At 33.4% G+C, this 13,431-nt stretch overlaps 1 protein-coding gene across 1 annotated transcript; it reads right to left on the bottom strand.

The window, feature by feature from the left end:
• Positions 1-7,217: 7,217 nt before the first annotated feature.
• Positions 7,218-12,099, bottom strand: LOC129889531 (pectin acetylesterase 8-like). Its single transcript, XM_055964870.1, has 13 exons — positions 11,815-12,099; positions 11,387-11,508; positions 11,033-11,115; positions 10,196-10,325; positions 10,025-10,104; positions 9,799-9,885; positions 9,580-9,704; positions 9,387-9,447; positions 8,980-9,033; positions 8,822-8,899; positions 8,008-8,113; positions 7,716-7,861; positions 7,218-7,601 (listed from the first exon to the last, which is right to left on the bottom strand). The coding sequence occupies exons 2-13, from the start codon at positions 11,505-11,507 to the stop codon at positions 7,464-7,466; spliced, it is 1,209 nt and encodes a 402-aa protein (XP_055820845.1). The 5' UTR covers position 11,508; positions 11,815-12,099; the 3' UTR covers positions 7,218-7,463.
• Positions 12,100-13,431: the final 1,332 nt, after the last annotated feature.

Genomic DNA, 13,431 nt, shown 5'->3' with positions numbered 1-13,431 from the left:
TAATAATTTTCACTCAACAAACAATAGATATTACTAATAGAGAGATATAATGGAGACAACAACAATAAAGTAAAAAAAATAATAGAAAAAAATCACAATAATTATATCTATCATAAAACAAAGTAGATCAAAACTATCATATCTTTTAAACAATCAATTAAAATAATCAAAAGCAAACATATATGACAATAGATATCACTAATAAAGAGATATAATGGAGACAACAATAATAAAGTAAAAAAAATAATAGAAACACATCACAATAATTATATCTATCATAAAACAAAGTAGATCTATAAACAAAAAAAAAATAACAATGAAAAAAACAAAAAAACAAAGGAGAGATAGAGTTGTGTTACTTGTTAGTTTCTTACCGAATTTACCATCGCGATAGCTATTTGTTGTTTTCCGAAGATGGAGCCACCCCAGAGGTTATTGATTTAACACTATTGGACTTTGTTTTAACTTGCAAAATATAACGTCTAATATAAACTTAAACTAAAATTTCCGTCTTTTTAAAATGGGGAGGCCTCGAAAATCGACGGAAAGATTTTTTCATTGGCCAATTACAATTTGAACTATATATAAATTTAAAGTAATATTTCATATTATCACTTAAGGCTATACAACAACAACAACAACAACAACAACAACAACAACAACAAACAACAACACTTAAGGCTATCAAAATAGTAAATCCGACCAAAAATGTACCTCATGTTGTACCTAAAATTTGAAACTCCAAACGGCAAAACTGGACTTTATGTCCTCATGAAAGTTGTAGATATATGTCTTAAGCTTGCAAAAAGAAAAGAATCATCACAAAATAAATTTTGTACAAAAATATATGATTAAAATACTAGCGGTTGTACATGCTGGATTTTTAAATAAAAAATCTGGACAAAACTTGTCCTATGTTGCGTCCTATTTTTCGACCCAATAACAGCAGATCTAGGCTCCAACATAAACATAAAAGTTGTAGGTACGTGTTTCATCTTTCCAAAACATATTTATTTACTAAAAACAAAGATCTATACAATGAGATACGTCAAAATTATTAACAGCTATGCAGTTTTAAAAAATCGAATTTGATTTACTTACCACAAGGGAGGAGTTGCTTTGTTCTAGATGAAAGGACAAGCTTCTTTTGAGACTTTTTGACGGAGAAAAAGAGAAGATAATGGAGAAAGTGGTGTATTTTTTAGGAAGAAAAAGAGAAGAGAATGGAGAGAGTGGTGTGTTTGTGAGGGAGGAAAAGAGAAGATAATAGAGAGAGTAGTATGTGTTAGTCTTCTTTTGAAAGAAGAAAAAAAAAACAAGATTGTCTTCCTTTTTCTTTATGTAGGATTAGTCAAAAGGAGATGGATGATTGGAATCAATATTCTAAATTAATAACCAATGAAGTAAATAATAATATTATTTATATAATAATAACAATAATAAAATTTTAAATATTATACCAAATGTAAGCTCAAACATACAATAAATAAAAATTTAAAGAATACACATTTAATTAAATAGCAATCGAAAAATGGGTTATAGGTCGGTCAAAATTGGATGTCAACACTAATTTACGAAATAATTAATTAAAATAAAATATGTTTGAGATTATTTTTGAATAATGATAAAAAGTAATAAATTATTATATATAACTATATATATCATTCAAAAATTATAAAATGACAAAGTTATTTTAAAGTATTTAAAATATATTTTTTTGGATTTTTAAAAGATTAATTATTTCAAATTGTTTAAAATTGGAGAAGCTCGATGATTAATTTGCATTGTGGAGGATCGATGTCAACATGGATAAGAATCCTATTATTTACGGAACTAAGAATGCTTATTCATAAATTATAAAAAAAATGAGAAAACAAATTCATGAAAATGCTAAAAATAAGGATAATTATAAATAAATAAATAAATAAAAAACTTTAAAAAATGTGTAAAAATAAATATTATATTTTGTATTCTTTAACGATCAAGTAGCCTGAAGACGTTAATTTTGAGAACAGAGAGCCAAAATTGGGTGTCAACAAGTATATTCATGGGAGGATTCATGACTGACAAGAAATGAATACGAGTGCTTTGGAGAACATGTTTTATTAGAATAGCTCTTCCTCCATAGGATAGTAATTTTCCTTTCTATGCCTGAATTTTTGAACCAATCCTTTGTAAAATCTGTTGATAATATGCTTTCTGCTTCCTTTTATAGAACATAGGGTATCCCAAGTAAGTGAAAGGGATTCCTTTATTAGGATTCCTATTGCTACCTCAATTATCACTACTTCTCCTCCTGCTACAGAATAATGCATATAAATAACACTATTTTTCTTGTTTATTTTCTGTCTAGAAGTATCTTCATATCTTTTCAAAGTATCTGTAATCATCTGCATTGTTCTCACTTCTTCCTTGCACATTATAATCATATCATCTACAAATGTTAAATAATTCACTTCGAGACTACCTCTTGGCATTTCAAACCTCTTAAAGTCCTTCTTCTCCATAAGAGCATTTAGAGATCTAGACATAACTTCAACTGCCAATATAAACAGGGTAGGTGAGAGAGGATCACCTTGTTTAAGTCCTCTAGATGATTTAAAGAATTCCTTTGGTTGTCCATTTAGTAGAATCGAGTACCAGTTGTTACTGATTAGTCTGAATACCATATCAATAACCTTTTTCCCAAAACCTATTCTTCTTAATACTTTAGTCATGAATATCCATTCTAACCTGTCATAAGCTTTCATCATATCTAGTTTTATAACTAGATTTGGTGGCTTTCCTCTCTTTCTGATTTTAGCAATTATTTCTTGCACTAATAGTACATTCTCTACTATACTCCTTCCTTGCACAAATTATGATTGTTCCGGAGAAATAATGTTAGGTAACACTACCTTAAGTTATTCATTAATAATTTTTGAAAGGATTTTATTCATGAAATTACTTAAAGACATAGGTCTAAGATCTGAGAAAGTATTCACATTAACTTTCTTAGAAATGAGCACTAAATTCGTATGGGTTATAAACATCGATAGCTCTACCTCTCCAAAAAAAAGCCCTGACCATACTCTAAATGTCCTCTCCAGTGATGTTTCATGTTTGCTGATAGAAAGCTTCTGTCATTCCATCCGGCCCTCCTACACTATTCTTATTTAGTCTCATGACTGCCTCTTTGACTTTGTCTACTGAAGGCATTCTCTGAAGTTGCTCTTTTTCTTCCTCACTAATCACAACTGGTATTTTATTCAATATTTCAAATTCATCCCTATTTGCTTGTTTTGTAAACTGCTTTATGTAGAACTCTTCATCTGCCTTTGTAATGTCTTCTTGATCCTCTAACCGTTCGTCATCATCATTCTGGATTTTTTTCACTCTAAGTTTGTTCCTTATCCCCTTGACTATTGTATGGAAGAACTTTGTGTTTCTCTCCCTGTCCTTAAACCATTTCATCCCTGATTTCTGTTTTCAGAATTCCTCCTCCTTAGAAGGTTATTTTTTAAGCTCTGCTTGAGTTTTGTGAAGCTTTTTCCTATTGGCTTCTGATGGGTCTATCTCAAATTGAGTTTTCTGAAGTTTAATGACTTCATTCAAAGTTATTATCTCCTAAAATATATTCTCAAAAATACCTTTACTCCATTTGGCCAAAGCTTTCTTTAATCTTTTTAGCTTATGATGAAATAAGATAAAATGATCCCCTTCAAAATCTATTTTTCAGTATTATCTTACCACATTCTTAAAAGAACTTTGTCTTAATCAAAAATTAAGCAATTTAAACGGTCTCACTATTTTCTCCTCAATGGTTTTAAAGGTAATTTGAAGAGGTGTATGATCTGATATGTTTCTCACTAAGTGCTCCACCTCCAGTACTAGAAAGAGATCTTGTAATTTGTGATTGCCCATCACCCTATCTAGCCTTTTAAAAATGCACTCTCCATTTGTTCTACCATTTCACCAAGTGTATTTACCTCCTTTAAATTCCTTATCCTCCAGATTACACACTTTAATACAATGATTGAAGTCCCTGACTTCCCTTTCGAATACTAGTAAACCCCCTATCTTCTCCTCTCCATTGTTTATTACATTGAAATCTCTCCCTATCAGCCAAGGGTCATTGATACTATCTGCCAACTCCTCTATGGATTTCCATTGCCTCTGTCTTTCACCTTGCATACATTTAACATATACAATTGATACCACCACTTCTTGTCCAATCCTTGATTCTGAAGTTTGAGTGTTAGCATTTGCTCTTCATCTCCTTCTATAGAGTATTCTAGTGCTTTATCAATGAATGCCCAAATTTTGCCATTCACATTTGTCACTGCATGTTTCATCCCTAGCTTTTTTCTGAAAACCTCTAGTTCTTGCTTCTCCTCAAACGGTTCTGAAAGACCTACAAAGTAAAATTGGTTTCTTTTATGAAGGTTAATAAGCCTAGTAAATGCCTTTTGAGTGTTTACTGATCTAATATTCCAAATTAGAGCTCTCATTGATATTTAGTATTTTTTATAATCATTTTCTTAGACCTTGAAGAAACTTGTACCACATTGAGTTCTCATCCCTTTTGCTTTTTTGGCTTGGTATGTGATCATTTTAGCCTGCTTATCTGTTTAGGGGATAAATCCTCTTCTATAGATACCTTCTCTATGTTTTGCGTCATATCTTTCTTTTCATTATTCAACCCTGTTAATTCAATACGTCCCTCCTGATTATCCTTCTGGATTGCTAGGGGCATTACATCCTCATTACTTGGTTCATAAATCACCATGGTTCCAATATTTTCCTCTTCTTCATTATTTTGTCCCTCTTTTACATCTTGTTCTTCTTTATTTTGTTTTGCATCAACTTTCCCTTTCTCTTGTTCCTCTACAATTGTCTCCTTATCATTTTTGTTTTCTGGTTGTGTCTCAGTTTGCCTTGTATAAGATTTTCCTTTCTCTTGTTCCTTTACAATTATCACATATTGCCCCTCTTCTTGTCTCCCAAAATTCCTTGTCACCCATTCTTTCGTGCTTCCGTCAAACTTCTTTGTATTATCAATTTCATCATGCTATTCTTTCTCTTTTCTCAATACAGCAAAAGAATTATCATCTTATACGTCCTTCCTTCCTTCTATATGCCCATATTTATCCCTCTTATATTTGTTCATCCTTCAAACCATCCACTCCTGTTTGTTGTGTTTTAGCCCTATAATCTTTCCACACGTCAACGTTCTTCTTTCTTCCACTTTATTCACTGTTTACAAATCTTGTTGTCAATAATACTGTGATTGTGTTAGTGTATGTGGATGATCTATTGATTACTGGAAGTAATCATCAACTGGTATGCACCACAAGGCAAGATATTCAAAAAAGATTCAAAATGAGGGATCTAGGAGAGCTGAATTTTTTTTGGGGGGGAATTGAGTTCTCTAGGTCTAACAAAGGTATTCTAATGATACAAAGGAAGTATGCACTAGAATTGATCTCAGAATCTGGCCTAGGAGGAGCTAAACCTGCCTGCACACCTTTGGAGATGAACAACAGCTCACATTTGTTCAGTATGATGAACACATTTACAAGAGAGTAGCTGAAGATGACAAACTACTTACAGATCCTATAAAGTACCAAAGATTGGTAGGAAGATTATTATATCTTACTATGACAAGGCCTGATCTTACTTTTTCAGTACAAGTGTTACGCTAGTTTATGCATTGTCCTAAGCAGTTACACATGAATGCAGCTTTGAGAGTAGTTAGATATGTCAAAGAGGCACTTGGCTTAGGCTTGTTTATGCCTGAAAAAGATACAAACAAACTCATAGCCTATTGTGACTCTAATTGGAGAGCTTGCTTGGAAACTAGAAGATCAGTCAAAGGGTACTTAGTAAAGTATGGAGGTGCACTCATCTCATGAAAGTCAAAGAAACAAGGGACAGTGTCAAGAAGTTCAGCTGAGGTAGAGTTCAGGAGCATGGCTGCTTGTGCAATTGAGATTACTTGGCTAATAGGTTTGTACAAGGAGTTAGGGATCAGTATAAGCCTTCCAGTAAACCTAATATGTGATAGTAAATCAGCTATTCAGATTGCAGCTAATCACATATTCCATGAGAGAACAAAAACACAGTGACATTGATTGTCATTTTGTAAGGAAAAGGATTGGTCAAGAAAAGCTGAAGACTGAACACATAAACACTAAAGATCAATTAGCTGACCTTCTGACTAAAAGTCTGAGGAAAGTGCAACGCAACATATTGCTAAGCAAACTTGGAATGAAGAATGTGTTTCAACCATAAGCTTGAGGGGGAGTGTTAACCATATAGGTTGTTAGCAAGCTAATGGTGTAGTTAGTGAGTTAGTTAGCAGCTGTAAAGTAGTTAGTTGCAATATCACCACATAGGACTCATATCTCCTAAAAGTGCATGCTAAACCAACCACAACAACTATATCAATACATTTTGTTGGTGTAATATACAACAAATACAATAAATTACTGTTGAAAAATAAAATGACAAAAATGAATAAATAATTCATTCAGACTGGGGCGCGGATATTTTGCTCTTTTCAAGAAAATTCAAGCTCGTTGCAGCATAATCTACATCGATTTAACAGTAATACTCTTGATTTGTCCCCTCCAGGATACAACAACCCAATAACATCGTGTAACTTAAACAACTCCGGATTAGTTGAAGAATCCAAAGCTCCATAAAAAGAACATCCTTCTTCAACGTATATTTACTCTCTTTTGTACAGTGAATTAGTTAAAGACTTGGAATAATTTCAACTCTCTTTTGCTACACTAACCTTACTACACACTACAATATTTATCCACACTTCTCATCTTTTTTGCGTTCCGTTCACAAAGAAAGAAACAACATTATTTATAGGTGAGTAATTCTTTCTTGTCTTGAATAGGAATAAAGTGGATGATAATGTAGGTAAATGAATGGAGAAATTATGTCTTGGAGATTACATAAGTTACAAGGCACAATGACGTAGAACATAACTTAGTGGTTACTTAAGTTACACCAAGAATAATTGATCATATTCTTGTCAATTTATATTCACTAAAATAATACACTTTAATATTAGAATTTAATATTAAAATGTCATGCTCAAACACATTTACACTTCCATGGAGTCCTTCCCGCGTCTTTATCTTTGACTTGTTGACAATTTAGACACTTGGATACAAATTCGGTGCGTCCTCTACAGCGGTGTATAATGTATATACATTCCGTTTGAAAAGACAAACAAGTATAAAATCATTTTTATTGAGATTATCACCCTATATGCATAAGAATACATATATAGTATCTGTATAGGGCACCACAGCATACAATTTTATGCCATGATAACTTTTCCCTTATTGTGAAATATTTAACAAATCAATACAAGCTTCTTTCCTTCTATATTTTCTATTTCCCTTTGGGAGTTTCTGATTTTCCATATCAGTGATCTCAAAGAATAACTTCTATCAATGATGTTATATATCAATCTCGAAAGTATGGACATTTGGATCAAAAACACGGTTGTGACAGGTTTTGTCGCAAGGGTAAGGGCAATCAATCTTCTGGAATGGATTTTTGTCAAAAAACCAGTCTCCGAGTGCTTTGGCTATTGTCTGCAGAAGACACATTTTTAGCACAGTCAGTAGTTCTACGCGATAGGACACTATGAATGGTCTACGCCAAGAAGAAGTTAAACGAACATGTTAAGAGTTCAGTTAGTTTCTTACCTTGTTAGCTAACTTGGGAGAGTCAGCCCTGTACCATGTTTCTTGAACTTCAGTTTGACAGTGTGCATAGCAGGAGTTGATAAAATACCCTCTTGATGAAGAAGGGCCGAGCGCAATTAATGCTCTCAGAAACCCCAATCTATAACCTGAGGAATGAGTCTTAACTGTCAGACATCACAAACAAATGAAGAGAAAAATTTTCGGTGAAATGTATCTTTTCTAGCATTCTGCAGTTCTCAATCTGTTGTTATTCAAATCCAGCATAGAGGTATTGAGGGATTAGAGTCTTGACCTTGCATAATTTGAAGCTGCCTGGAAGAGCATTTCAGTATGTCACGTTTACAGTTGAGCCAAACCCCATAGGGATCAGCAACATCAGGAGCCAAAATGTTCTTTATCTGAATTTAAAGAATATTAAGTCAGGAAGATCAACTAATTCCACACTGTTTTATATATTTATTCGTATTCATGGCGTATTATTAGATGAATGTGTCAGACCCATGGCGATCAGCAAGTCCAGGAGTCAAAAGTGTTTTTCATCTGAAGTCAGATAATATTAAGTCAGGAAGACCCAAGTAATTTCACTCTGTTTTATTTATCAGTGGTATCCATGTTGTACGAAGCTATCGGATAAAGAAGGCAATCTGGTGAGATCAGGGTTTTGAAAGGACCATCTCCATATCTAGCTTAGGAACTTTAAAATCTTGACCAGATTATTGATGGTGTTTCCTATTCTGAGATCCTTCATGCTATGTGTCAACAATGACAAATCTTGTCCAACCTTTGTGTCCCCGAACGCAATGAAATCACTTGCAGAAGAAGAAAAGCAGATTTCAACTACTTATTACTTAAAAAGTCACCATATAGTTTCCAAAAGTGTGCTGCCTTCTTAAACATCAAATCTCCCTCTATAAGGTTTAGGTGAGGTATTGTATCAGTTTACAAATACATCACAACAACACAGAAATGGCAAGTTCTCAAATCCAATGAAGCAAAAAGACAATAATATAAAACAATCAAGGATTGAAAAGAGCAGAGAAAGGAAGTTCTAGAAGAGAAGATAGCATAATCCAACAGGACTAGGAGTTTCCACAAATGTTCTTTACCTGCCAGGAATCATACCCCGCATTAACTAGGAAAAGTGGCGTCCGCACATGTTGAACAACATTTTGCGGGAAAAAACACTGCAAGATGTAGTGGATTTTTGGGTGTAAGACACTAAAGTAGAAGGCAGAAAACATATTATGAAAGCGACAGCTATTACCAAATCCGGCTTCAATCTTGAGGTACACACTGGCAGCAGATTCTTGGCAGAACCCTGAAGCCAATATAAGGTAAAATGAACATGAAATTTATCTAAAGTTTCTACGTTGACTTTACTATTTCTTCTTTTTCAAGGCACAAGTAACATTCGAAAATTGATGTTCATAGAAAGGGAGATAAAAAGTTACAGGTATTACAGATTCCCAACATTTTTATTCTTCAAAGAGAAAAAGAAAGATGACATAATAATCTATAGGATGTTCACTTCAAAAATAAGATCGAGTAATGGTTGGCTAAACCAAGGATCACCCACAATTCGCAGTGCCACATCCAGAAGATGAAATGTGGAGCTAGCTACAACCAAAATTATAATAGAACTCCCGTGAGAAGGATGTTAAAGAAACATACATGTAAGTTAACAACATCTCTGAAGTATTCTTCAATATGAGGTGCACCAGAAATATCTTTCCTGCAATAAAGCAGAGAATTATACTAGCAGTCGAAGGAAAGTAAAATTCTTGAAAGCTTTAAGAACACCAAGGTTTTTGTTTTTTAGTAATTGGAGAACACCGGGATATTAATAAGCTATAAGAATGCTTACGCATCGATAAAATAACCAGCATCCGAAAAGCACTTTACTTTAGCACCCATTGGTAGGAGTGCTTTGAAGCTGTCACAATGTAAAATTGAAGTCAATCCGCCAGCTGAACATCCAGATAGAATAGCCTAACATTAGAACTTGATTTGTGAGCCAGTCAACAGTAGAGTATTATGAGCGTCTAAGCATCTGAGAAAGAGAGAAGAAGGCAGAAGGCGGTACATTTTCAGCATTCTTCATTCCTTTCGCCAACAAATCCTCCATAACAGCAAGAAAAACCCGTGCCCCTCTGAAGTGAAGATTAGTAATCTGATATGAATAAAGGATTTCATCAGAATCATTAAAAAAAGTCAAGTTGAGGATGTTAATCTCCACGGTTTTATTATGAGATGTTGAGAGAATCATGGTTTAGGACGAATCAAGAGTTCCAGTATTAACTCGAACTTACCCGATTGACTGCTTGAACATCCCCAGTGAAGGATGATCCATCACAATATCTAACTTTTACTCTGTTCCAGTTATAAAAGTCTACAATTTAAACAAGATGTAACATTGTTATTCAGACAGGAAAAATGTTATTCATGAGAGACATCAATACAAAAATGGGTGAAAGCTCTACCTGGATTAAACTGAGGCATGTTGCTGAGAATCCCTGAGAAAGCGAGATTTTGTACCATCTGCTTAGATGATCCCAAGCGAGTATTCTTACGGGAAAGACAAGTGGCGATATTATTGCACCAACCTCCTCCCTGAGAAAAAAATTTAACATTGAATTTCGATATAAATACATCTTGTCCATTCAACATCTCATAGAGATACTTCAAAAGGTTTCGCCACAAAAGCATCTTCAAATATTCTTCATAGTTGTACCCTAGGCAATATGGCTGGTGAATTTATTTTTTATGACAAGGGAATCTGCTGCCGCCACCTTTTGGGTACGCAACAAGGTAAACCCCTAGAACGCAAACCACACAGGAGAGATAAACCGCCAGCAAACCACATAGGTGAGACAAATCACACCTCAAATCACATAAAGATAAACCGCACTAGGCAAGCTCCATGAGACGAGCTTGACCGAGAAAGCATGTTGGGGGTCGTGAACTTGAGACCCTTCACATCCCTTACTCAACCAACTCAGTCACCCTTACAGGTTATGGCTGGTGAAATTGTTGAGATCATGAAGCCTCATAATCAAATTTTAATGATCCTTTGTATTATTCATGCATCATTTTCTCCTTCTGTCTTTTGTAAATCACTAGGTCAAAAACTCAACTTAGTTGCCACAATATTGAAAGAATGAATCGAAATAATTTGTATTGGCATAGAAATATGATCCAAAAAATGCAACAATAACAAAGTCTTGCCATTCTGTCTTTCGCGTGGAAGTCTGTCGATCAACAAGCCTAGTTATCTAACTTAAACTGTATTCATAGAAATTGTGTATAGATAAACAAACCTCCATTTGGATTAACCAACTGTTAACCCCTGTACCAAATCCTTTGTCATGATGATATGCCGGTGGACTCCCATCCAGACATACTGCAAGCACATCAATGGCATCAAACTCAACACATTTCCACATTCATAAACTTCGCTCCCATTTGGCCACAGATTTTAGAGTTAAATCTTGAAAAATTGAGTTTTGAAGTCATGATTTTTGAAATTTGTGTTTGGACATATATTTTACTTAGAAAAACGAAGTTTTGTGAGTGGAAGTCTAAAAACTGGCTTCGATATTTGAAGATAAATTTTCAACATCTATGGCCAAAGCTAGCTTACTTTGAAACCAAAAAGGAAAATAATTTCTTACCTGCTCCTTTTGCCACCCCACTCAGAACGTAAGTAATATTTACAAAGAGCCCTTCAGTTCTAAAAATAATCGACAAGGCAACTAATGAATACATCCATTGTTGCACAGTCCCATTTACCATTCTGCAAATCATTTTATTCGGAAAAAATTACTGTACATATTATCAATACATAAAGTTCTAAGAACATAAAGAAGTCACAGCTAAAACAGAGCAAACTGACCAATCACAAACAAGCAGTTTAAAAGTATTAACATCCCAATTACATAAAGATTACATTTTTAAACCAAACAAAAATATTTTTTCCCATATTTAGCATCAAAATTATACTTTAACAAAACCCCATGATAAAGAAAGTGACACCAATGCTAATAAACCCTTTCATCAGAACAAAATAAAATTCAAGATTTGAAGAGGGAAAAAAAAGTACCTGAAAATGGCAATGAAGAGATTGAGAAAATCTCAAAATGGGATTACTTGGGCTGAAATTTTACACTGAATCCAGTTCAGTGTTGTTATTTTGGAGCTAAAATAACCTCCAACAACAAATGTAGGTGTAAACTAAAAGAATATGATAAAAAAAAAATCCAAGAAAATATTTGATTCAATTCCTTAATAGCTTTAGTTTTGTTTGTAGGAAAAGGAATGGTTTTTTATAGAAAGTGATTTTGCAAATGCAGAACCCAAGAAATAAAGAAGCAGCCGACACTTATTCGCAGAGAAATTTTAATTTTTAAAAGTGATTTTTTTAATTATCATTTTGGTATTTACTGTATTTTTTTTGTTTGCTTGGGTGGCTGTTTTCTATTGGCTGCTGTTCTAAGCAGACATGCTTTGTTGAGTTGTTCGTAAGATTTGATCTATGACCCGACCCGAATGACATAAATTACGAATCTTATCGTTTTACGCGCTCCACATTGAATTAATCCGAATGACAGTTGAAGAGGGAGAACAATGAGAGCCGTAGTGTGTTTGGACTGATATTAAAATTTGATTAATTTAGATTCATATCACATAAAGCTTATTCTATTCAAAACTCGAACGAAATTTTTAATTAAGAAAAAAAACAATTCTATTCAGTATTGCAACACATCTTTTGATAGTAAACATCAGTTTTCTTGCTTTTTTTTTTCTTTCTTTTTTAATTTTTTATGCGTAATTAGATACAAACAACACTGAAACAACTCTTCTATGTATGTACGCATAGAACCGTATAAAACATCCGTTTAGATGTGTAATTGAAAATTCAAAACAAGTTGGAATACATCTTTGTTTTTTATTTGTTTGTTGCGCTTACAATTATAAAACACACCTAAGGGATCTTAAATACGTAACTAAGCTCTCAGCTTCTTTTGTTCTCTTGTTTCTAGAATTCTACAAATTTGGCTCTTCTATCCATATTGAAACAAAAAGAGTTACCTTAAGTTAGTTGAGAATGTTGGCCACTTGTGTTGAATCTTTTGCCGTGTTGCACCCATTCTCTTGTATATAAAACCCTTCATATCCTATTATTAGTGGTGGAGTTAGAATTTTCACATAGGGGTTTAAAATCTGAAAAAGTAAACACACGAATTAGTTGAAGGAGATCGACATTTACTATATATATAAAAAAATAATTTTAATCATGTATATTTATTATTATTTTCCGCCGAAGACTTCATGTTGGCTTGGCCCCAGCCTATCATATGTGAATATCACATGTGACGTGAGTTCTGAATATGCAAAGAGTGTTGAATCTCATATCGATTATTAAAGGAATGAGTGATTTTCTTTATATGTTGTAAAAACTTTACAAAAAAAATAGGAGTAAGCTTGTGACACGTTCACTAAAAAAAATCCCTTTGTAGCCAATCCTCATATTATTAGTTAGTTTTTGGGTTAAGACGTCAAAGTTAGGTTCAAGATTTATTCCTTTTTACATGTTATTCTAGGACTTATCCCAATTCTTGGTTTTTTCAATGTTTAATTTTTGATGTAGTCTCACATTGTTTATTAATTAATTGGTCGATTAATGTTTAATTTTTGATGTAGTCTCACATTGTTTATT

This window comes from Solanum dulcamara, chromosome 5 (assembly GCF_947179165.1).
Source record: "Solanum dulcamara chromosome 5, daSolDulc1.2, whole genome shotgun sequence".
Classification (NCBI taxonomy): Eukaryota; Viridiplantae; Streptophyta; class Magnoliopsida; order Solanales; family Solanaceae; genus Solanum; species Solanum dulcamara.
Note: the sequence above shows the minus strand (reverse complement) of the source record. Positions and strands in the feature narration are given on the sequence as shown.